The following is a 25,404-nucleotide window of genomic DNA, read 5'->3' on the forward strand; positions in this document are numbered from 1 at the left end:
TCACGAAGCTGTATGTGCCTTGATATACCAAACTTTTCCTTTTAGAAAGCTGATTCTCATGGTCTGTGAAGCGGATGGACTGGAAAATATAGCTTAAGGAAAGGTGATCTAGCGACATTGAGTAGAGGCCCTGGAGTCCAACACATTTCAGTTCCAATCACTTTCTTGCTGTGTTGCCATGGAGAAAGGATCAATCTTTTCCTGCCTTAATTTATAAATTTCGAATAATTGTTACTGAGGTTGTCTGGCATATAATGAGCATGCAATATTTACTCAACACTTATTTACACTGTTATGGGCGCTTTACCAAGATACACAAAGGTGCCTGTCCTCGTGGAGCTTTTATTCTATGACGTGGAGTTCCTGGTGCATGGGGCTTCCTTCCCTCCTAAGGCTTAATTTTCTCATTTGTAAATTAGGAGGTGGTCCTAGTAAAACCAGAGGAAAAAATGGATGGGAAAGTGTTTGAGAAAGTACAAGGCTCTGTTAATTATTGCGTTAATCAGTTTACGTAAAACGATAAACTTGCTCTTTCCCAACTCTCCACCCCTCATAAAGCCCCTTTGCAGTTTTCTCAATTCCCTTTCCAAGGGCCCGGGGCCAAAATGGAGGAGACTGGACTACATCTCCCAGCGCGCCTGGCGGGGGCGCTCTTTGCGCCTGCGCTGCAAAGCGCCCTCTCTGCCTCTAGGGAGTTACAGTTGTCTGTTTCAGTTTGCTTCCCCCCACCACCTTCGAAAGCTTGACCGTGCTGCCTTCTGGGAGGTGTAGTCCGTAGCCGACCGGACTCCAATTCCCAGCGGGCTTCGGGGCGGGAACCCGGAAGGGGAGGCTGGAGAGGAGCGAGTGGGGGAAACCCGCGTAGCCGAGGGAGCTGCGGCGCAGGGAGATGGTGAGAACCCAGAGCGGGGGCCCCGGGCGCTTGAGAGCTGGGGCTGGGGTTTGGGACCAGGTGGCAAGAGGGGAGAGGCAGGGGCTAAGGAAGAGACTGGACAAGGGGAGATCACTTGGGGGAGGGGGTTGGGAGGAATGGGAGCCGGAGGGAGTAGTAAGAGAATGGGGGTTGGGGACGGGTCTTGGAGGTGGGAAGGGAGTCGAGCTTTGGGATTGATTGTAAGGGAGCCCAGAGTTGGGGAAGTGGGTCCCGAATTGGAGAAGGGGCTAGGCGTCCAGGCAGAGGCCCTGAAGGGGTAATTTTGAAGGGTTTAGCTGGGGGACGTGGAAAGGCATGGGGGTCAGAGCTAGATGAATGAGGGGGTCTGGAGGCTTCGAGGAAGAGGCCAGCTTTGGATGCGGTGGATTGGGGCCTCTGTATTGGATTAGGGAGAGGAGAGCAAATTGAGATGGTGGAAGAGAGAAATCAATGGTAGAGTGGTGTGTGGGTTAGGCTTCAGGACTGGGTGGGATGGGGAGCGTGAGATTAGGGGCCGGGTTGTAGTGATAGTTTGCCTGGTCCAGCCAGAGACTCCTGATAAACTGGACAATCACAACTGTAAGATAATATGGCCAGTGGGGCCATAGAGACAACCTTGTGCACTCTCATTTCTCCAGTGGGATTTAGAAAAGTGTAGTGGTTTATGTGTGTGGGCAGCCCATAATTAAGATCTCTTATTCTGCCATTCCTTTGTGACCGAGCTGGGCAAGTCTCCCCTCTCTGAAACTCAGTGCCCTTATCTGTATGTATTGTGGGAATAGCATGGCACGGAGAAGAGGGGAGGTGCCATAAGATCCTTACCCTGGCTAGCAGTAAGTCCTCAGTAGAGCTGTTGCTGGGATGTTCCCCACCCCAGGAATGTGACAGGGTCACAGGTGCTAATGGATTCCCTCCTTTTCAGTCCAGCCCCAGGGGCATTTTCTTAAAATCTGGCACTGATCTGGGCACACCCCAGCTCAGAAGCATGCATGGACTCCCCACAGTGGATTACAGCTAACACTTACTGTTTAGAAAGTGCCTGGCCCTGTTCTTATCTGTTTGTGAGTAGTACCTCATTTAATTCTGACAACATTCCTAAGGTGTAGGTGCTGTTATTATCTTCATTCTACAGAAAAGAAGCAGAGGCACAGAGAAGTTAAGCAACTTTCCCAAGGTCATCCAGCATTGAATGATAAGAGTCAGGATTCACACCTAGGAATCCAGCCTCAGAATCTGTGCTTTCACTGCTGTAATTTAGTTCCCTCTCCTTATACTGAAGTACAATGTCATGAGTAGGACAGGGACTGGAGAACTGAAGCAATACTCAGTTTGAATTTTAGTTCTGCCATTTACTTGCTGTGTGACCTTGGGCAAGTCTTTTGGCCTCTCATCTATAAAATGGGATCAGTAACCATAGGAAGGTTAGAAGGTTCACAGAAGTAAGCATGTAAAGTGCTTGGAGTTAGTGAGTTGTCACTTTTTTGAACATGAATAGAAATCAGACCTGAGAGAGAAGGCAGTAAGAGGGACCAGTGAGTGAGACATCAGCCAGGCTGCCTCCTTTTCTTTCTCTCCCAGGTCGCCACCATATCCTGACTCTTCTAGTTCCCCATCCTCTACCCCTGGGCTCCCACGTCCAAGAGTGGCTCCCCAAGGGGGTGCTCAGAAATTCAATCTGTCCCCATTCCCATCCCTATCCCCAGCCAAATATAAATAATTCACTTGGCAATGCCCAACCTGGCCCAACTCCAGGTATTTCAGTGAAAAGGAAATGTTTCTAACAACTGTGTTCTCCTCTCTCCCAACCTTTTGGTCATTGGGGCCTCACTGGGCAGTGTGGCAACTTTGTAATTCATTTGTTCATTTGTTGTGAGACTTCCTAAATATCACATAAGTTCTCTGGCTCTGATAGGAAAGCACTGGCGTCAGATAGGCCCAGGTTCAAATCGCCAACTTCTGCCGCTGTGTGTCCTTGGTTCACTCTGGGCCTCAGTTTTCTCATATGTAGAATGGGGATACATTCCAACCATGAGGCTCTTGTAAGGAGTTGATGAGGTAACATATATAAAATGCCTAGTGCTTATGAAGCCCTCAGTAAATGGGAAGTCTTTTCATGATTTTTATTCTTTCAAGAAAAACTTATTGAGCATGCACTCTGGAACCAGAATACCGATTTGAATCCTGGCTCCGTCACCCAGCAGCAATGTGACTTTAGGCAAGTCACTTAACCCCTCAGGACCTCAGTTTCCTCTTCTGGAAAATGCGGGTTTATTCCTTGAGTAGTCTACAGTGTTGATAGAGCACCTGCTCTATCAACCAATGTGCCAGGGTCTACCAGGTGGAGGCTGATACCCTGCTCTTGTAGAGCTTGCTGTTGTCACAGCGCTGGGGCAGTTTTGCAACTCTGGTGGCACTTGTGCTCATTTTCCAGGTTTGGGTTTCTATATTACTGAAGCTTTTTTAGCCTCTCATGCCATCTTTGCCTGCTTGTCATTGTTTTCATGGATTTTTAACACTTTGCCTCCAGCTCTCAGTGAATTATCTGAAATGGTATTGGTTTGGGGAAAAGTTGCCAACCTCCCACTCATCCCTGTTCCTGTATGTCACATCTGGGCACCCGGCGGGGTGTGTGTGTGTGTGTGTGTGTGTGTGACACTTTTTTCCCCTTTGTTTGTTTTAGAAAATATGCCTGCTTTCCAAGTTATTTTGCCTTTTCTTAAAATCTTAAATGTATTTTCAACTTGTGCTTGTCTGAAGCTTATTCATATAAAATGATATTTTTACCATTTTAATGGTGTGTTTCTAGCAGCTGTGGTAAAGCCGTATTATTCCTAAAAGCACAGGTTTTCTAAAAGGCTTGGCCCCTCACCTGATCTGTGATGCCATCCTGACCCCTTGATTCAGATCATAACCTCCCCTCCTTATACTCCCAATCCCTCTTACTTGCTATCTTTGTTTCCCACAGTATTTGCCACCTTGACACTATATGTTTATTGTCCCTCTCTCCAATTAGTGTATCAGCCCCATGAGGACAAGGATTTCTTCCTTTTTTTTCTGCATATCCCTAGTGCTTGGAATAGTGCCTGGCACACAGTAGCTGCTCTGTAAATGTCTGTTCAGTTAATAAGTGAGACCCAATACCCAACCATAATAAAGGAATGGTCATATTTTGGCTATTGTGAGGGAATGGGATCAATTTAATTTCAGAATGTGAAATAGAGAGGGAAGAAGTCTTTGGCTGGGTCAGTGATTTCCAAACTCTCAGGTAGTCTCACTTTTTCTTAATTCCAGTGCCTGGATAGTGAACCAACCATTCCTCAGTGCCTAGCTGGCACTGAGCACTCTCCTGGATTGATCTCAGTGAGTGGTCAACCCACACACGGGTGGGTGCTGTTATTATCTTCATTTCACAGTGGGGGAAACTGAAGCATGGAGGGTTAGGCCCCCTGCCTGAGGTCATGCCCCCAGAATTGGGAGAGCTGGGACGCTGGCAGGCTCTGCCTGGATTCTGTCTGCATCCTAGATCTCTATATCCTGACATGTTGGATTTCGATAATTCTTACCATTAGGGAGCTTTTAGTTGGGAAGGAAAACTTGACGGTGAGAGAGGCCAGCAGACCCTGAGGCCAAAAAGCCAAGAAAGGGCAACAGATGATGGATCAGGATTGTGGACAAATGGTGGCGGGGTGGGTGATGGGGTCAGGAGGGTGGGGGATAGAAGGACCAGGACCAGGGCCCTGGTGTCCTGCCACCAATTCCTGTGTGTCTGTGGGCAGGTGCTCTATGCCCAGCCCTGTGCTGGTGTGGACCCAGACAGCCCCAACCCTGGAATGGAGGCGCCCCAAGGTGGGGCGAGGGCTGTCACCTGAGTCAGCATGGGAGAGGGCTGTCACCTGAGTCAGCCTGGGAGGGTCAGGCATCTGTTTTGTATCATTTTCTTCCTTCTTTCTTTGGTTTATTGTTGTTGATGTTTCAGACGTCTTAAGTTGCACACTTAGTTAGCTTGTTAGTTGTCAGCTTTTCTCTTGTCTGTGCATTTACGGAGACAGGTTCTCCCTAGAGCTGCTGCACAGCTGTCCTAGGCTCTCCCTTTACCTTCATTTGGGGATTCCTTTGGCCTCTCTTCTGGGCTAGATCTTATTTCCTTGATCTGATCACTTCCTTTTTCTTGGTTTACTCCTTCATTTTGGAGAAGCACACCCTCCAGTAACTTCCTGAGAAAGGGTTCATGGACATGTTTTTTGGGTTTTTTTGTGAACTTGCACCTCTTGGAAGGGTTTTAAGCAGGGGAGTGATAGGGTCCGATTTGTGTTTGGAAAGCTCTCACTGGCTAGGATGGAGCTGGAAGAGCTAAACTAGCCCAGTGAGCCAAGTGTGGAGGCTAGAGCAGCTGTGCCTTGGAGGAGAGGTCCTAGCCTTCCAGAAACCCACAGCGTGCAGGAGAGAGAGGCCTTGACTCAGGTCATTCAGCAATGACAGGTGACAGGTGCTGCAAGAGGAGGCCTCAGGAGGAAGACATCCCATGTAGCTTGGGAGGGCAGCGAGACAGCTCCTAGAGGAGGTGGCATCCTGCCTCAGTCCCCAGAGCAGGATTTCCACAGGTGGACTTGGCTGGAATCAGAAAGCTTTTTCCAGGAGGTCCCCGTTATCAAATGTGCTAAAGGCAGACAGCATGACAGTGTTAAGAATTCGTTCATTCATTCAAACAAATATGCATTGCACACCTACCATGTTTCCCTGAAAATAAGACCGGGTCTTATATTAAGGTTTGCTCCAAAAGACGCATTAGGGCTTATGTTCAGGGGCTGTCATCCAGAAAAATCATGCTAGGGCTTATTTTCCGGTTAGGTCTTATTTTCAGGGAAACACGGTACCATGTGCTAGGGTATTGCATCTCAGACTTAAATATGCGTACGACTGTATAGGCTGGAGCCCAAGATTGCATTTCTAACTCTCCCAGGGCGACCGCTCTGGACACCACACTTACAGTAGCCAAGTGCTTCGTGCTGTCCTAAAAGCTGGGGATACAGCAGTGACAAAACTGGACAAAAATACTGGCTCTGGGGGAGCTTTCATTTTAGTGAGGGGAGACGAGAAACTTTATAAACAAAGTTTACAGTATATTAGACAGTAATATGTGCTAAGGAGAAAATAAATCAGGGAAGGAGAAGAGGGTGTGGCGGGGGCTGCAGTTTTAAATCAAGGAAGTTCTCTTGAAGGTGATTTCTGAGCAAAACCCAGAGGAGGTAAGGGGATAAGTCTTGTGCGTACCTGGGGAAAAGCATTCTGGGCAGGGGGAACAGAGTGCAAAGGCCTTGAGTACTGAACAAGAAGATCCTTGCAAAATGCTTAGTACTGTGTTTCCCCGAAAATAAGAACTAGCCGGATAATCAGCTCTAATGTATCTTTTGGAGCAAAAATTAATATAAGACCCGGTATTATATTGTATTGTATTGTATTATATTATATTATATTATATTAGACCAGGTCTTATAGTAAAATAAGATCGGGTCATATTAATTTTTGCTCCAAAGACGCGTTAGAGCTGATTGTCCGACTAGGTCTTATTTTTGGGGAAACATGGTATACTCAATGAATGAAGCTGCTTGTGTTTCATGAACTTGTGCTGTTTGATTCAAAGCAGTCACAAAGCTGTGTTCAAAGCGAGTTACGTAGCCATTCTATATCTTCATTTCCTAATCTTTAACATGAGATTAAAAATAGTGAGGTGTGAGAACTGAATAAGTTAATATTTATAGAGCACTAAGAGCAAAGCCTGGCTCACAGTGCACGCTTAAGTGTTAACTGCTGTTGTGATCATTTTCTCTAATATATTCATGTTGGTCATGATTGTTTATTTGGATGTCTGCCCCCTTTCTCATGAGCTCTTCATGGTGAGCTCGGTGTCATCTCTGTGTCCCCAGCGCCCAACCCAGGGCCAGCATGCAGCAGGACCTCTGAATATCAAACTAGAAATGTAAAATGTGGATTCTCCAACAACGGTGTTGATTATGTTGTTCAGGTCCTTACTGATTTTATCTTTTCATTCGCTTTCTTTGGAGAGATATGTTAAGGTTTCCCCTTACAATTGTGGATGTACCAAACTCTCTGTTTTGTTTTTTGTTTTTGTTTTTCTGTATATATTTTGAGGCCATAGTATTAGGAACACTTATGTTGAGAACTTTTTTGTGTAATGGGTCAATTTGTTTTGTCACCATATTTGTCCCTGATACCTTTTGCTTTTGTCAGTGTTTTTTTTTTAAGTGGTAACTTCACTCTTCTTGTCTCTTGGTTCATATTTGCCTAGTCAGTCTTTTTCCAGCTTTTTACTTTCAGTCTTTCTGTGTTGTGATGTTTTACAAAAAAAGGATCTTCGTGGAACATTCTTTGAAAGCTGACCTAATGTAGAGCCTTGTGCTAGGCTCAGTGTGTGAGGAGATAGAAAATTCTGCCCCGGTGACCCCACCGGCTAGGACACAGACAGCACCTGGGTGTAAAACAGAGTTTACACTGCCAAGGCTTCATGAAGTTTTGGACTTGGAGCCACAGGGAAGGGAGATTTGATCCATCCAGTCCCATGCTGTGGACACCATGATGACCTTGAGAGCTCTGGCCCTTCCTCCCCTCCCCCAGGGGGTTTGCGGGTCCAGTAGAGGAGACAGATCCATCCTTATATAGTGGTGATACAGAGTGGGCAGGGCTGGGACGAGGGAACCAACAGGCCCCTCTCGGCAGGCAGGTGGGTGGTTCTACATAGGCAGGGGGCTCAGGGAAGGCCTCCCTGTTAAAGTTACATCTGAGCAAAGACTAGAATGAAATAAGGAATTGAGCCATGTGGAGATCTGGGGGAAAAGCCTTCTAGTTAGCAGGAACAGCAAATCCAAAGACCATGGAAGGGAAGAAGAGCTAGGTGACTCTGAGGAATAGATAGCAGGGAGGCCAGGCTGGGAGCCCTGGTGGGTTAGCTTCTTGGAGGAGGGAATGGCTGAGCTGAGACCACAGAGAACATACAGTGAAACAGTAGATAGAGCCCAGTGATCTGGAATCAGATTCCCTGGGCTCGTATCCCTGCTCCCTGTCACACCAGCTCCGTGTGACCTTGGGCTGGTTAGACAACTTGTCCTGCTTCAGTGTCTTCATCCACACAGTGGCGATGATAATAGCTCCCATTGAGGATCAGGCAGGGCCCAGTATTCTAACTGTTCTCTGTGCCACATCATGTACCCACCGGGGTCAACTGAGGGTGTGCAGGAGTGGGGAGGGATGAGGCTGGACCGGTGAGATACCTCGGCTTTTCCCCAAGGTCACTGGAGTGTCCTGGCAGGTTTTGAAAAGGGTGCGGAGGGTCAGATTTATGCTTTAAGAAGACCCTTCTGGCTGTTATGTGCAGGATGGTTGGGAAGCAGGGAACGCTGGGGCAGGCTGGTGGGGGAAACAGGTGATGCCTGGACAGGCACCAGCAGTGAAGCCACCTTTGGGTGTCTCTGGAGTCAGCGTGGCATTGAAAGGACCTAGACCAATGTTGTTCGATAGAAATATAATGCGAAGCGTATGTGTAATTTAAAATCTAGTAATCATATGTAAAAAGTCAAAAGAAAAGTTAATTTTAAATATTTAATTAAATTATATCCTAAATATTATCATTTTAATAACTAATCAGTATATTAAAATCATTATGAAGGTATTTCATATTCTTTTCTTGTACTAAGTCTGAGTCAGATTTGGGGCGCCTGGTTGAAAGGACTGAACGACTGAACAGGGAGGTCCGTTTGTCCCCAGGGCCTCAGCCTTGAATGCCACCACAGGCTTAGACTCAGTGCTGCGAGAGCCGTCGCGGGGTTCTGCGATTTGGTTTTAAGAGTGAGGTGATCCCGCTGCCCCGTTTCTCCCGCAGGAAATCTTGGCCCCCAGTGTTCCCAACCAAAGCTGGGCATTCTCAAATCTTTGTGCTCGCTTCCTTCCCTCCCTCCTTGGAGTCTCAATCCCGGAGCTGCTGGTCCCTTTAAATCTCTACTGTCAATCAGGGCTTCTGTATAGAGGGAACGTCTTGTAATAAACCTCTCCTTGAATGCGGTGGCCTCTGTATTGGCCTTGTTCCTCCGTTTAGCAGAAAGTTGGGAATTGTTCCACACACTCTTACACGCGGCTGTTTCCACACCTCCTTCGTCACCTCCCGCCTACTCCTCCCTCTTTCGAAGTTGGGCCCTTTCGCCAAGGCCTTCCTTATATGGGCAAGGCCCCGAACGGCAGCCTCTCATTGGCTGGGGGCGTCACGCGCGAGTCTGTCAACAAAGGGGAGGAGGGAAACTAGTCGCGCGCCCGCCCTCACGACTGCGGGAGGAAAGGAGCAAGGGGGCGGGCCTTCTTTCCCGTAGTGCGCGTGCTTGTGGACTGCCACTTTCTTCCGCAGCAGGGGGGCGGGGCTCCCGGCTGTCGTCTGGGGGTTGGCGGATTCCGGGGGGGGGGCGGTTACAAAACGTGGGGGTTCCATTCGCATTGATGTGATATTTTAGGGCTTGTGGAAGTGTTTGTGTGGTTGTGGGAGATACTTGGGGTTCCCTTGAGCTGAAGGGGCGCCTTGGGATTTGGGTTTGGGTTCTTTTGTAACGTGGTAGGTTCGGTTGTGTTGTAGGGGTCCCCTTTGGGGTTTGGGATGTTTTGTGGGTCTATGATTTGGGAGCTCACAGAGAGACTTAAAAGCAAAGAATCCAGGAGTACCGATTCTGGAGCCAGAATGCCTGGGCTTTCTCCCGTCTCGCTTTCTTCCTACCTGTCTGATTCCAGATTTGGGGTTCAACCTTTCTGTGCCTAATCTGGGAACGGACTAATACACTACCTGCCTCTTTTGACCGGGAGGATTAGCAGCAGGATTTGTTAGAATGGTACCTAATTAGCTTTCAGTGAGGCTGCAAAAAGGTCTATTATAACAAATGTCTATTGTAACATTGGTAGGGTTTCTTTGGGAATATTTGAGGGGCTCCTTTGCTTTGAGAAATATATAATTTGGGATTAGTCTTATGTATGAGGGAGCTTTTATGTTTTAGTGAGTTCTTTTGCAGTTTGGGGGCTTCTGTGGAACTAGGGAATACATGTAGAGGTTTAGGAAGAGTTTGAGGTGAGTGTAAGATTTCAGGAAACTGGTCTTTAGGGGCATCTGTGAGATTTGGAAATTGCTGTGTATGTTGGACTTCTTGGTAGGTATGGGATCTATGTGGGGTTCATTGAGATTGGGGTCTTCTGTGCTGGAGGGAATATTTATAGGTTTTTAGGTTTAAAATAGGATTTGGAAGCGTCTGAATATTTTGGGGGGACATTGATATTCTGAAGATAAGGGTAAGAACTAATTGGAGAATTTCAGGAGGTGGTCAGGTTGCTATCAAGGGATAGCATCTATAGAAATGGTCTTTGCTTAAGACCATTAAGAGAGTCCTGATAATTTCTGTTCCTGGACATTATTGAGAGAGTCCTGTTAGTTTCTGTTCCTGGACATTTAGATGTATTGGTGGTTGGGAAACTTAGCCATCTATAGGTTTTAGGGGCCATATGGTGATTGATTGACTTTAGCAAGGAATTGGAATTTCGGCAGGGGCTGTAAGTATTTGAGGGATAGGTGGGATTAGGTATTATGGAGGTAAAGATTTGTAGGATTAGGACTCTCTTTGTGACTGGTGTCTGTTGGTGTTTGAAGGCTGTCTGGATTTTGAATGGTATCTACAGAACCATGAAGTGATGGGGTTTTAGTGGTGTTTGTGGAATTGCTTATAATTAGAGGGACAGTCTATACTGCAGCGGTCAGCAAACTTTTTCCATAAAGGGCCAGATAATGAATGTTGTAGGCTTTGCAAAGCCATATGTTCTCTGTTGTAACTACTCAACTCTGCCATTGTAGTGTGAAAGCAGCCATAAACAAATGAGCATATTTCAATAAAACTTTGTTTGCAAAGACAGGCAGTGGACCAGATTTGGCCCTCGGGCCATAGTTTGCTGACCTGGTCTATAGGCATGTGGAAGGTTCGAGGTTTGGAGGGAATTTTGGTATCTGGAAGAAGGGCCAGGGAAGGATTGATACGGGAAGGGAAAGGACATGCTTGCTCCCTGTTGGTCCTGCAGTGGAAAGTGGTCATGTCCGACTCTATCAGAATTACCCAGATTAGGTCATGCACACAAAGTTCTTGTAAAATAAAGTGGTCATTATTGAGAGAGTCCTGAATTGAAAAGTCCAGAAAGCAAGTATGATGGCCTGATTTTGCACTACGTAACCCTTCCCCACTGTGAGCCTCAGTTTACTTGTGTGCATCTTGGAGAGGAGACTAGATTAGAACAGGCGTTCTTATCCCAGGGGTCTGTGGCTGTGCTTAGGGGAATTACCGGCACAGTCTGTTCAAGTGTGTGCATTTTGCTGGAGGAAGATACACAGCTTTGAGAAATTCTCAAAGATCCCCACAACCTGAACAAAGTCAAGAGCTAATTTCTTAAGGGCCTGTCTGGCTCTGACCTCAGATTTTCTTCGCCTGCCCAGCCCACTTCGTTCCTTCCTGTGTTGGCTTAAGCAGCCATAGCTGTGGGCAGGGCTGGGAATTTTTGTCTTTTCAGGAACTGGCTACTGGGTGAGCAAATAGCAAAAGGAGGAGCTATATGTTACTTGGCCTTGTCACTTAAGTTTAAGGGTTAAGGCAGCAGGCCTCTGGATCAGGAGTGAAGGCAGTCAGCCAGCGAACCTTCCTGATCTGTAGGGTTGGAGCAAGCTGCCAGCTGCGGACTGGCTCTGGGTGTTGAAAGAGCAGGTCCTGTCCCTCTGCAACCTCACCTGTGCAGTGGAGCAGCAATGGAGTTCTTGGTGGCCTAATTAGGTCTGTTCCATCAAGAGAGGTTGAGGTCTGGGTGGTACTAGAGGGCAGGCTCCCCCAGCTCCCCAACCTCCTCTTTCCTGTCTCCAGGTGGCCTGTGGCATCCCCTACCACCATTTAGGCAGTGAGATGCAGTGAGCCCTGCCTATCTGCCACCATTCCCCAGAATGGACCGCAGTGGCCTCCTGCCCTTCCAGCTATGGTGCCCCCGGCCCTTTGGCACCTACTCACAGAACCAGCCACGTCCGCCTTCCGCAACCCTCAAGCCATCCGCCTGCCCTGAGCCAGGCAGTGGGGCGGAGCCAGACCGTGGGCCTTCACACTCAGAGAACACACCCCCCGCTTTGGCCACGGAGGCCCCCGCCTCCCAGCCTGCTCCGCTCCTCTCCGCAGCAGCTGCTGGCGACGAGGGTCGAGTCCTGCTGGACACATGGTATGTTATCAAGCCCGGGAATACGAAAGAGAAGGTGGCCTTCTTTGTGGCCCACCAGTGTGGTGGCAGCAGCCGGGCCAGCTCCATGAAGGTCAAGGGGCACTGGGGCAGTGACAGCTCCAAGGCCAAGCGGAGGAGGCGCTGTCTTGAGCCTACTAAAGCTCCGCCAGACCCAGGAGGCCGGGAGGGGCCCCCTGCTGCTGAGGGGACCCCAGCCTCAGCCAGTGAGGACGTGGACCTGCTCTCTGTGGCTGAGATGGTGGCCCTGGTAGAACAGCGGGCAGCCCTGGCCCTGCAGAACTACCCACGCCCTGGCACCCCAGCGCCTGTGGTCTTTGTGTCAGCAGAGCAAGGCGGGCCTGCCAAGGGGCTGGGGTCTGAACGACGGTCTGGTGGTGGGGACTGCAGCCGTGTAGCCGAGGCAGTGGCCCACTTTGAGGCCCAGCGGGACAACGCTCCAGCCAAGGGTCTTCGCAAGGAGGAACGGCCTGGGCCAGGCCCCGGGGAGGTGCGCATTGCCTTCCGGATCTCCAACGGCCGAGAGCCCCGTGCACCAGACGGCAGCTTGCCCAATGGGAGTGGGGGCCGGCCTGGCTGTGCCTACCCTGGCAGCCCAGGGCCTGGGCCCCGAGCCAAGGACAAGATCACCTGTGACCTGTACCAGCTCATCAGCCCCTCTCGAGACGCCCTCCCCAGCAATGTGGAGTTCCTTCTGGCCAGGGCAGACGAAGCCAATGAGGGGGAGGCCCCAGCCCCTGCCAGGCCCGAGGACACTCCTCCGGCTCCCCCTCCACCCCCTGCCCGGGACTGCGGAGCGTCCGGCTTCCACGTGGATGTGGTGGTGACGGGCGTGGTAGATGAGTGCATCTTCTTTGGCAAGGATGGCACCAAGAACGTAAAAGAGGAGACAGTGTGCCTGACGGTCAGCCCTGAGGAGCCGCCCCCACCCGGCCAGCTCTTCTTCCTCCAGTCCCGTGGGCCAGATGGGCCCCCCGAGCCACCCCCAGCTGACTCGCCAGCCACTGCACCCGGCCCAGACGATGCCGAGGGCACGGCAGACACTTCCCTGTGCCGCCTGTACCGGCATGTGTCACATGACTTCCTGGAGATCCGCTTCAAGATCCAGAGGCTTCTGGAGCCGAGACAGTACATGCTGCTGCTGCCCGAGCACGTGCTGGTCAAGATCTTCAGCTTCCTGCCCACGCGGGCCCTGGCGGCCCTCAAGTGCACCTGCCACCATTTCAAAGGCATCATTGAGGCATTTGGTGTGCGGGCCACAGACTCGCGTTGGAGCCGTGACCCACTCTACCGGGATGACCCTTGTAAGCAGTGCCGCAAGAGATACGAGAAGGGCGATGTGTCGCTCTGCCGCTGGCACCCCAAGCCCTACCACCATGACCTGCCTTATGGACGTTCCTACTGGATGTGCTGCCGCCGAGCCGATCGCGAGACACCTGGCTGCCGCCTGGGTCTGCATGATAACAACTGGGTGCTGCCCTGCAATGGGCCAGGCGGGGGTGGTGGCAGGGCTGGCCGGGAGGAGGGGAGGTGAAGCCGGGGGAGGGGGGGGGAGAGCCCACCATGCCCACCCCTACCCCCTCCCCCTGGGAGCCAAGGGCCAGGACTGGGTCACTGCCCATACCCAGTCCAGGCAGCGTTGATCCCCCGCCAGAACTGAGATGGGATTCAGGGGGATGACTCAAGAAAGCACTCTGATTGACTGACCCCTATTGGTTTTCTACTCTTCAGACCCAGGGCCGGGGACCCTCAAGAAGGAGGGTGTTTTTTATCATCATCTCAAGTTTCTTCTCCATTTAAGCCCCAGCACCCTTCCTGCCACTCTCTATACCCCAGGGACCCACCAGCAGGGAGCAGATGGCAGCTAATTTTGGTACTACTTAAGGGTTCCCCCATCCTGGCCCCCTCCACTCCTTCCCCCAGCTGTCTCTGGAGCTGTGTTCTCCCAAGAGGCTGCAGCACCCAAGGCTGGTACCTCCCCAAACCTACTGCACCACAGCTTACCTCCTCTTTAGGAACTGGGGGCCATCCCGTGACAGATCAAACTGGACACGTTTTATGGCAGCCTGCCTGCCATATCTAGATGTTTTCCCCATTAAAACAAATAAAAATCACCGTTTTCTCCTGAACCTCAAGCTACTAGTCTCTCCACTTCCCCCAGAGGGGAAAAAAAGAGTTGAAGTATAAAAATTTCCCTCCCCCCATTATTTAAGCTATTGTATCACTTCCCTTCCCCCCTAAAAAAAAAGCTGTGAAGCCCTTTGCCTCGCTCTCGACAGCGTGGGGGGCCAGCGGGCAGGGACTGTGGGTTTGAATTTCTGCGTTTTTTTCCTTCTGCTCTGGGTACTTGTTCAGGCATTGGGGTCTCTACATCCCCAGCTATATGTGTTTCTTTAGAATCCTTTGGTCAATTGAGACCTTAATTTTAAGGCAATTTGGTCTGGGGTGTTATTGTTTGTTCTTTTGGGGGTTTCTTGTTCTTGTTTTTTCATCCCTGTGGTTCTGGAATCTTCTAGCGTGTGGCATCTGACCAGTTTTGAATTGGTCCTTTCTATAAAATCCATATTTATAAGGCTGGGCCCAGACTGGTTTATGTGTTGTTCAGGGAGGGTGTTTGGGAGAGAAGGGAGTCACGGGCCTGTGCATGGTGAGATGGAAAAAGTTGAGAGAAAAGGATCCTTAGCCAAGTCCTTTAGCATGAGATTATTTTTGACTCTTCGTCTGTGTCAGTTTGGACTCGAAAATCTCAAAATAGTAGTAGCTTAAACAACATAGTTTTAATGTCTTTAGAAATCCAGTGTTGGGCAGGTATGGTGGCCCAGCCCCTTCTAGCTCACTATTCCATCGTTCTTTGTGGCCCTCATCCTCATGGTCCAAGATGGCAGCTAGAATTACAGCCATCACCGTTCTGCAGGAAGGAAGCCCTCTTCCACCCAGAGGAGCACACTATACACCAGATCCGCAAGTAACATCATCTTGTTCAACATTGTTTCATTATAACATTGATGAGGTGCCATAGGAATTTAACTCTTGTTTATATCAATTAGCCTGTGGTGAAACTGGTTTTGTTATGTTATTTTGCTTAAAGTTGCAGAACTTATTGACAATGTTAAGTGAGGACTTACTGTACTTCTGTGTACAGCTCACTGGTTAGAACTTAGCCATATGGAAGGGCTGCAGCGGAGACTGGGAATGCAGTCTTTTAGCTGGGTATATTATGCCCAACAAAAAACTCTCTTACTAAAGATCCCCGTAATGAAAGCTTTAAAATAGTCACTTAATTTACTAAATAAAACAGGGGGGAGGGGTTAAGACATTTAAAAAATTCAAGTATAAAAGGAGAGGGAAAATACAGTCTCTGATATTCTTATCAGGGAATCAAAATTTCCAGAGAGGCTAGGATATATCATAGTAGTTATTCAATACTTAGAGTTTAGAATCAAAGAGAGCTGGGTTTGAATCGTGGCTTGGTTTTGTGGGACTTGTTTCCTGTGGAGGGAGGGCCAGAGTATTTGGACTCTATTGCTGAAAAAGGGAAGTAAAAAAATCTTAAAAGAATCAAATAGCCAATAAAATACAGTTAAGGACACACTAAGCTGAAAGTTTGAGGGAAAGATATATGGGTCCTGAAGTCACTTTTGCTCTGAAGGTATTTGCTGATGTGGACAAATTTGAGTTTCCTATTCGTAGCCTTACAAGCAGGGAGAAGTCAAGGCCAAAGCCTGCCCAGGTGGAGAATCTAATAGAAATTGGGATCCCATCGAAATACAAGCTCAGGTAAGCATGACCTGGAAGACTGCCGAGATGTGCTCAGTGGTGAGCGGGGCACAGGACCAAAGGGAAGGAAAAAGTGGACCTGAGAATTGACGGTGACAGGCGCGGGTTTGCAGTCTGGGTTTGCATTACGTGTTCAGCGTACTTCCAGTTGACATGTCTGGCAGAAACAAACATAAATCTTCTGGTGGAAAGGACTGTCATCTAGAATCCCCACAAATAATTTTTAGACAATGAGGAGTACACGGCCAAATACCCAAACACGCATGGAAATAAACCAGCATGAGCAAGAACCAGCAGAAACACCACCAACAACAGACCCACAAAGGCTTCAGATGATGAGACTGTCAGCCTCAGATTCGATACAAGAGTTTGGAAATAACTGCAGGGAATCCAGAACTAAATAATGGCTTAGCAGATAGGAAAGGGAAAAAACCCACATGGCTGGGCTAAACAGCAAACTAGACACAACTGAAATAAGATCTATGGAACCAGAGATAACATCTGAAAAGTAGCAGAGCCAAAAAGAAAAATATGAAAGGCTACAGAGGATAGAGTGAGAAAGTCTAATATTTAATTGGCATTCTAGAATCAGAAGAGAATAGTGCAAAGATATTTAAAGACAATGGTTCCGAATTCCAGGCTGGTGATGAAAGATCAGTAAATCCAATGAGTCATAAGCAGGATAGATTTTTAAAAATGTACACTGAGACCGAGACACGTTGCAGTGAAAGGGTCCAGCTGCGCAGTCTTCTGCAACAGATTTCTCTGGTTTCTTATTCTGAAAAATGAGAATACTGATGGTTCCTCAAAAGACTGACATGTGAGTGCATCACATCTAGAGTGCTCAACAATTGTGCTTATCAGAACACCTAGTGGCCCCTTATAGCATGAGGATGGGGGACCCCAAGTTTGGGGGACGAAAGGGAGGTGAGGAGAACACCTTGCCAAGCAGCAGCCTCATCTGTAAAATGGAGCTCACAGTCCTTACCCTGGATTTGTGCAGAAAATGTGCATCAGGCCCCTTGCCCAGTGCCTGGCATGTAGTACACTCAACCAAGACGTCTTGGCAGCGGCATGGAGGGCTGGGAATGTAACAACACTGCTTCCCGTCTCTAACATGGAGATGATGGTCTCTACCTCGGGGATGGCTGTGAAGTAAAGGGACATGGTACACTTTAAGTACTTGGCACCAGGTCTGCCACACAAAAAATGAACAAATAGGAATCTCCCTGTGGTTTGAGATCCTCTTGCCACCTTGCTGAGGTCTGTCAATTTCCCTTTCTGAACTCTGTGGACTCCTGCCAGTTCCACCTCTTTGTCTGCTAGGATCCCCTCCCCAACCCCACTTGAACTTGCAGCCATTTAAAAGCTTCAGGAGGAGCTTTTTGTCAACAAGCTCTTGGTCCAGCACAGGTGAGTTTGGAACGGGAGTAGGACATGGGGTTAGGAGCACAGCTGCACGCGCAAATCTGGGCTCTGTAAACAAGTGGTTCATAAACCTCAGACCCGACCCTCTCAGCTGCAAAGTGAGAACCAAAATTGTACCTACCTCAGGATTTGGGGAGACTGAATTGATACATATAAAATGTAAATGTCAGCTACTGTAGAACGCGAATCTAGGACCTCTATCCTTCTCATTAGGAATCCTAAGGTTCAGCCCCTGAATTCTCAAGTCTTTTCCAGCCTTGAGTTGGCTCAGGAGGCCGATGCTCACCGTTCACTACTTAATAATCCTCCATCCTGGCCTGACATCCCTGCTACCTACCAAAGGCACAAAACCAGCAGGCACACAGCCCAGCATAGGACTCCTTTTCCAGGCGCCCTCCATGTAAGTTTTCTATGGAGTAGGTTTGCTAAGCAGCCAGGCACGCACCACACTGTAGCCTTAAGGACAGCATGTCCAACTTTGCTGATCACAAGACTGCCTCAGGTACTTGTTACGGAGCCCCAGTCCCTGCCTGGAGTTCTGATTCATTAGGTCTAGGTGGAACCTGGGAGTCTGCATCTTTTAATAAGCACCCCCGTTGAGTCTGACGTGAGGGTTGAGAAATACTTCCTCAGGCCATCACTAGAGTTGCAGTTACACCCACCATCTCACACTCCTTCCTCTACCCACAACTAAAAGGGACAGGATAGTTTGGCATAACTAGTTGGCAGTGATTCTAGGTCTGTCACTCTTTCCATAAACATAAACTATCAAAACCCAGTGTTTCCCAAAGTATCTTCTGAGGTACCATAGTTCTGTGAGGTGCTGCCCCAAAAAAGCGGTTCTGTGGTGAAATACTTTGGGAAAATACTGCCTTCTGTCTTACCCTTGAAAATTCACATTATGCAATGAAATTCTTTTAATGTTGTCTCGCCCCGCTTCTTTGATCCCTTTTTCCATGCAACACGTATTATGCTAGTTCTGCAGAATACGTTTTGCAGAAACACTGGTTTATCGCCCATTGGATCTGGCAGTCTTGAGTTCCCAAAATTTGGCTTTCATCTCTGTTCCTGCCTATGAGCACAGCCTCTGTGGGCCTCACATGGCTTGGACTGGTGCAGTAGCGAGGCTGCCATTCTGGAAAACGAACTGACACAAAGATAAAAGCCACAGAGAATTCATTTGGTTGGGTGGTGGTGCTGGTCCATACGCCAGTCCATGGTTTGCTGACTGAGAACAGCGTGTGGCCCCTGTAAACCTTCAGCCCAAGTGTTTCCCTCAGAGCAGGGGCCAAGCTCTTATTCCTTTGGCTTTCACCCCACAGTGGTCTCTTCCAAGTCTTTGAAGAGTGGCACCTTGAGATAGTCAAAGGAAAGACGGTCTTCCAATCATAACACAAGCAGAGCCAAAATGAAAAAGAACAAGCCGGCACACCCGAGGCGGGCCCGGCCTGAGCTCCACTGGCTCCAGGGGTCCTGGGCACAGCCCTGCTGGGCGCTGCTCCTTCAGTCAGCAGGGCAGGCTAGAGCCCCAGGTATTCAGCCAGGAACACGGCGAGGATGCGGCTCAGGTTGTGGACCGTGGGTGGGTGAAGGTTGGCCTCAGAGTCATCAGGCGTGTGCCAGACAGAGGGGAAGGGCATGGAGATGAGGTGGAGCACTGGGACGCCTGCAGGGGCAAGAGGGGACTCGGTCAGGTCCGCAGCTGAGCCAGGACCCCAGGCCTTGCCCACCCCCAAAACATACTCTGTCCTGGCACTTAAAGAGCCTGAACAATGATTTTAAGTGTGCGAGGGTACATGTTAGTTTAAAATATATATCCAGTACATCTACTGTTTTCATAACAGAAACTCAAAACAATGGATTATGGAAAGACCAGAAGAAAGGAAAGATGTCTGATCGTCCTCGCCAGGTCTACGTTATTAGGTATACGTTATAGTTAACGCTTATAAAGTACTTATTCTTTTCCAGGCCTTAGTCTAAGACTATACATATCACACCCACTTTCTCCTTGTAATAACCCTTTCAGGTGGGTACCGTAATTCCTGCCACTTTACAGCTGTGGACACAGGCACAGAGGCAGGCAGAGTGATTTGCCTAAGGCTCCACCTCTAGTAAACAGTCAGGATTTGAACCCAGGCCACCTGTTTCGAGTGTCTGCGCTACACTGCGTTCCCATCTTCAGAACACTTTCCTCTGCATTTGTCCACGTTTGCTAAGTACCGGTCACTCCACTAGACAGGAGGCAGGCGGATTATGGCCCATCGCTGTGTCCCTGACATCTCACTCGGTACCTGCCTTGGGAAGTGTTCACTGAGTGAATCAATAAAGAAGGCATTGTATGAAATGCATATTTGTTGAATGCGTAAATTATGGAGTAAAAGTTTTAAAAGCAGTTTTTAACACTACATGCCAAGCACCGTGTATTTCACATACCTAATCCTTTCAACTCCATGATTATAAGTATACATATAGATGTGTTTTGTATGAATGCCTCCATTTTCCAGAAGAAACGGGGGCTCAGAGAGGCTAAATAATTTGCCTTAGGTCAACTGGTGGCTAAATTGCATATTCTAGAACCCAGAGCTGTTCAATTCTAAAACCTATGTTCTGAACCCCTCTACCAGATGTCTTCCATCCTGGCCACGCATCAGAGTTATCTGGGAGTTTAATAAAAATAACGCAGAGGCCCAAGCTTATGGTTTGATAAGCCTGAAATGTGACTGGGCATTTTTCGAAACTCCTCAGATGATTCTGCTGGGCTGCCTGGGCCTTGGAAGGCAGGGCTAGAAGAAACTCTTCAATCACTGAGGCACAAACAATCCTAGGTCACATTTCTCCAAAGTGTGTTACGTGCTGGGCACTGGTGCACGAAACGTCTTTACATTTTGTATGAGCACATTCAGTCCCCTCAACAAGATAGGGGCTGACAGGATCTATTGTTATGCCCATTTTACAGATGAGGAAATCGAGACACAAAGAGGTTAAGCAACTTGCCACCAGACTTCCACCCTGGGAAGAGGCTGGGCCAGGTCCCATCTGTGACTACCTTGGACCCCTGCGCCCCACTCTTCCACAGCAGGTACCTCGGCGGAGGAAGGGGATGTGGTCATCTTCCACAGAGCCAAAGGGTTCCCCAGGCTGGAAGTACATCACTTCTTGGGGATGAGACTGTAGCAGGTTCAAACGGTGCAGGCGCTTCTCTGGAGGTGGTGGGGATTAGAGAACAACGGTCAGCCCCTCAGAGGTCAGAGGTTCCCCTGGCTCATAAATCAGGAGGGCAGGGGGTCTGAAAGTAAGGAACTGGTGATCATCCCCCAACAAAAATGAATGTTGGTTACTCCTTACTGCAGGGGTACCATGTTCCCAGTCTCATTTAATCCCCTTGAGTCTAGGAGGGGGCACTCCATTTATCATCACCAGTATGCCCACTTTACAGGTAAGAAATTGAGGCTCAGAGATGAAGCCACTTACCCACGTTCACACAGATGATAGGGAGAGCCAGAATTCGAACCCAGGGCTATCTGACCCCAAGCCTCTGTAATCACTATACTGTGGAGCTTTCTGTGTTGTGGCCTTTGTTTCAGTGCCTTAGAGAGAGGCTACGAAGTTCACGGGAAGGCTGGATAACCCCTTACAGGACAGGTGGCTGCCCGTCATGTCCTGCGGCATCCCGAGCTGGAGCCTGCCTCTACCATCACCCTTACCAATGCTCCTTAGCCGATGGAACCAGCGGGCTGTGCGAGGGAAGTGACTGTAGAAGGTCGGATGGGGGGCTCCCAGGAGATCAAGAAGTATAAAGAGCTCCTAGAGAGAGAGGCCAGGACTGGAGAGGCCAGGTGGGATGCTGCCAACCTTGCCTTACCCCCTCCCTCCCTTGCTAGAACCCAGAGGGGCCGTTGTCTTACAATAGCCTGGATCCTGGTGGGGCCAGGACTGTGGGGTGCAGACTCCATGAGCTGGGCCAGGTGCCGGGAGCCATAGAGAGAGTCCTTGGGTCCCCACTCCTTCAGCGCCTCTTCACCATCCAAGAAGAGCAGCTGCAGGGTCACCGGGGCTGCCTGTGGAAGCCGGTGGTCAGGGCCAGCTCAGTGCCAGCCCTCGCCACGACCCACCCCCATTTCCTGCCCGCTTGCACAGCTGAATGGGACAAACTAAGTCTCCTCATTCACAGAGCGTGGTGGCCTAGAGTACAGACTCTGAGCCAGCTGCCTGGGTTTAAATCCTGGCTCAGCCACTTCCTGGCCGAGCAGTCACAGGTAAGTCACTAACTTCTTGAAGTATCAGTTTCCTCATGTAGAAATGGGGTTAGTGGGCCAGCCTGGTGGCTCAGGTGGTTGGAGCTAGGTTGCTGGTTGATTCCCACATGGGCCAGTGAGCTGCGCCCTCTACAGCTAAGATTGTGAACAACTCTCCCTTGAGCTGGGCTGCCGTGAGCTGCTGGTGGCCAGCAGCCAGCGTGTGCTGCTGTGGGCTGCTGTGTGTTGCCATGAGCAGCCGGCGATAGCTGCCATGAGCTGCTATGAGCGGCCGACCGACAACTGGCTGCCGACTGACTGCCTCAGAGGGGGGAGCGCAAGGCTCATAATACCAGCATGGGCAACGGAGCTGTGTCCTACACAACTAGACTGAGAAACAACACTTGAACCGGAGTGGGGGCAGGGGAGGCAGAAGAAGGGGGCAAAAAGCAGAAGAAGGCGGGGGAAGAAATGGGGTTAGTAACAGTTCTATTCATAGGGTAGGATTTGAATCCAGGTCCCAAAACTGCCTGGCATATACTAAATAAGGGTGAAGCTCTGATTATTGGGTATTCTTCAAGCTTGTTTAGAAAAAGAGATCCACAAATGAATAATTATACAAATAGTGAAATGCAGTTGGGACAAATGCTTGCGGTAACTATAGGATCCTGAAAGAACACAGGAAGGGGGTGGGGGATAACCTGGCCTGGGGAGAACATCTGGTCTCTTAGAAAGGGATGTTTGCACTGAGGATGAGTGGCAGCTGGCCTGGCAAAATGGAGCAGAGGGAAGAGTGTTCCCAGGCACGGATGCAACGTGGACCAGAGCTGGGGCCAGAGAGGTTTGAGAAGAGGCCTGAGGAGTCAGCAAGAGTCAGGGAGCTTGGGCTTTGGGACACAGGGGTTTAAACCATGGAAGAAAGGGCCTAAGCAGGGGAGGTGCATGAGGAGACTTGTGTTTTCATTCATTCATTCATTCCATACATTTTTATTGACATCCTACTTTATAGCAGGCAATATTCTGGGCTCAGGGAATAGAGAAGGAAACAAAAGCAGCCAAGTCTCAGCTTAGATGGAACTTATTCTAGTTGGGGAGACACAGATACATCAACATAAAGCACCATAAATCATGGGATAGTGACAGGGAGCTATGTTAGAGTGGTTGGGAAGGCCTCTTTGAGGTGATGCTGGAGTGGACACCTGAATGAAGGATGGGAGCCAGCTAGGAAGATATCTGAGGAAAGCACATTCTAGGCAGAACAAATAGCAAGTGCAAAGGCCCTGAGGTGGGAGTGAATCTTGTGGGTTTGAGGTATACGGAGGTGGTGGGTGGCTAGAGTGGACTAGAGAGGTAACAGGACACACATCATGTGTGCATGCATGAAGTAGGAGCTATGGGAGGGTTTAGGGCAGAAGAGGGACACGATCTGACATTCAGGAGGTAGAAAGATCCTTGTGACTTTGCGTATGGAATGGAGGCAAGACCAGGTAAGGGAGAGTGGTGGCTTCAACCAAGGTCATGGCTGCCTCTGCCCTCCATCCCACCCTATCCCTGCTCCTCACCTGATCTTTGGCCTTGCTAAGCTCCTGGTCGAGGGCCTGGGCCAGCTCCAGTAGCAGGGCGCAAGGCACAGCTGAATCCGTGGCCCCCACAAAGGGGGCTGACCCAGATGGAAAGAGCTTTGAGTCATAATGGCAGGCAAGAGTGAGGTGACGGGCAGCTCCTGGGTCCAGTGTGGCCACCACGTTGGCAAAGTCCAGTGGCCCCAGGGGCGTTGAGGCCGTGAAGGGGTCCAGTTCCACATGCCAGCCTGCTGTCAGGGCCCGCAAAGTGGCCTCCAGGAACTAGTGGCAAGAGAGAGGTGGGAGGGTGGGTGGGAACTGGGGAGGAGGTCGGGAGAAGGGCCACGTGACCTGAGCCATGCAGAGCAGTCTGGCTGATTCACAAGTCCCACTTTGGTTTAAATCATTCCTTTGACACTTCTGCTGAGTACCTACCAAGTGCCAGGTGTGGAGCGACCCTGCTTCTTGAGGCCAACACTAATCACAGCTCACTCTTCAGTAGCTGTGTGCCAAGCCCTGTTCTAGGAACCCTATGGGATAGGGACTGTCAATGGCTCAATTTACCAGTGAGGAAACTGACAGAGAGCTTAAGAAACTACTCCAAGGTCACACTGCAAGTGGCTGAAGTGGGTTTTGAACTCAGGCACTATTAAAATGACTCTTGATGCTTTCTGGGAGGTAATATAGGGATGTCTCAGCACCAGCTCCGGAGCCAACCTGTCTGGGTTGAAACCCTAGGTACAACATTTATTAGCTGTGGGACTTGGGCAAAATACCCAACTGCTCTGGGCCTCAGTTTCCCAATCTGCATAATGAATATCACATAGGTACCCACCTCATAAGACTGTTACTTGTGCCTAGCACATAAGCTTTCAGTGAGGGCAGTACAGCCTAGTGGTTACTCTAGAGTCAGATACGCTCCACTCAAAACGTAGTGCTTCGGGATCTTGGGCGGAAAGCCTATTTCCCATTTCCCAACAGTCTGTGGAATCAGGTGTGGCCCATTACCTTTCTGACTTGGAGATTGCCTGGGCTGCCCGGGGTCCGCACAACCAGCAGCGGGCGCAGATAAGTGTTCCAGAGACGCTGTGGGTCAAGTTGCCCCACCACCCTCCGCATTCGGGCTTCGGGGAGGCTTCCGATCAATGGACCCTTGGGGGACGGGAAGAGCAGAGCATGAGAACAAACCCCATTCCGACGCTACCCCGGACGCCATTGCCCTTAAGAAGCCGGGTTCCTCTTCCTAATCGCAGCCTCCAGCATCGGAGGTTTCTAGGATAAATCCTAGACGCAGGAAAAGTCCCTCCGAGCCCATCTGGTCCAGCCCACCCCAATCCTGAAGGGAAATCGAGGCGCAGCGAAAGGAAGGGACTTTTCCAAATAGTTGACTTTAGGATTAGAACCCAGAACTCCCAGTTTTACTACTCTAGACCCTTCCTCTTAAGGGGGAGCCACTATTACAGAACAAGTCTGAAGCCTCATTCTATTGACAAGGGGCATGCGTCTTTATGACCGAAACCGCGGCACCTGCGGCTAGGGCTACACGATAAAGCCACGTCAACCTGAGACGTTAGGAAAAGGGAGACGGGTAATGAGCGCCCGCGCGGTGGCCGCGCCCCCGCCAGGCCTTACCCGCAGCTCCCGGCCCGTCGGCAGCTCTTCAGTTCGGCGGTGCCAGCCGCTCCAGATGGTGTAGAACGCGGTGGCCACGGCCAGAGCCAGCAGCAGCAGGGGCAACAGCTGCACCCGCGGTAGCAAGCGGCGACTGGGCGGTAAGGATGGCTCCAAGAGGCCGCGTTCCCCGAGCCGTAGCCGGGACCGCCCGCGGCCCCCGGGACGCATGGCAGCTTCGCCCTGAAACCGGTCCCGGACCGCGGATCGAATTTAGGCCCAGCCAAGTCCCACCCCATAGAATCACCGGACCAATGAATAACAAGAGCGGCTGCACCATTCCACCCTCCCGCGAGCAGTGAAGCCAATGGGGACTTTCGTTCTGAGGACCCGCCTCACTGTCTCCCTGGGGCTTTTGGCGTTGGTTCCACTGAGGGTTGCACAACCCAAAAGGGAGCAAGAAGGAGTAGGCTCCGCCTCAGCCTTGGAGGGGAAGCCTATGAGAAGCGTTTGACAATGGAAAACATTCGACCTAACGGGCCCAGGTCCACGCCCCTCCCGGATGTAGGCAAATGATTGG

General features: G+C 49.9%; 2 protein-coding genes across 8 annotated transcripts; one reads left to right on the forward strand and one right to left on the reverse strand.

Moving 5' to 3' along the window:
* Positions 1-735: 735 nt before the first annotated feature.
* FBXO46 (F-box protein 46) lies at positions 736-22,084 on the forward strand. 5 transcript variants are annotated; one of them, XR_012490013.1, is made up of 5 exons: positions 736-892; positions 15,902-15,988; positions 19,261-19,339; positions 20,373-21,252; positions 21,588-22,084. XR_012490013.1 is itself a non-coding variant. In XM_019754869.2 (2 exons), the coding sequence occupies exon 2, from the start codon at positions 11,928-11,930 to the stop codon at positions 13,743-13,745; it is 1,818 nt and encodes a 605-aa protein (XP_019610428.1). In that variant the 5' UTR covers positions 790-892; positions 11,851-11,927; the 3' UTR covers positions 13,746-14,786. The 5 variants fall into 5 exon arrangements, 2 of the variants coding, with proteins under 2 accessions (XP_019610428.1, XP_074170237.1); XR_012490014.1 differs by lacking the exon at positions 19,261-19,339; XR_012490012.1 differs by having other exon boundaries at positions 858-892; positions 15,902-19,339; positions 21,588-22,080.
* QPCTL (glutaminyl-peptide cyclotransferase like) lies at positions 16,538-25,279 on the reverse strand. Of its 3 annotated transcripts, XR_012490015.1 has the most exons (8): positions 24,846-25,274; positions 24,222-24,365; positions 23,214-23,495; positions 21,322-21,474; positions 21,121-21,220; positions 20,500-20,616; positions 18,301-19,082; positions 16,538-17,136 (listed from the first exon to the last, which is right to left on the reverse strand). XR_012490015.1 is itself a non-coding variant. In XM_019754870.2 (7 exons), exons 1-7 carry the CDS (start codon positions 25,053-25,055, stop codon positions 18,937-18,939), a joined length of 1,152 nt encoding a protein of 383 aa, XP_019610429.2. In that variant the 5' UTR covers positions 25,056-25,274; the 3' UTR covers positions 16,538-18,936. The 3 variants fall into 3 exon arrangements, 2 of the variants coding, with proteins under 2 accessions (XP_019610429.2, XP_019610431.2); XM_019754870.2 differs by having other exon boundaries at positions 16,538-19,082; XM_019754872.2 differs by lacking the exon at positions 16,538-17,136 and having other exon boundaries at positions 18,316-19,082; positions 20,463-20,616; positions 24,846-25,279.
* Between the last annotated feature and the right edge of the window lie 125 nt (positions 25,280-25,404).

Source organism: Rhinolophus sinicus, linkage group LG11 (assembly GCF_036562045.2).
Source record: "Rhinolophus sinicus isolate RSC01 linkage group LG11, ASM3656204v1, whole genome shotgun sequence".
Lineage (NCBI taxonomy): Eukaryota > Metazoa > Chordata > Mammalia > Chiroptera > Rhinolophidae > Rhinolophus > Rhinolophus sinicus.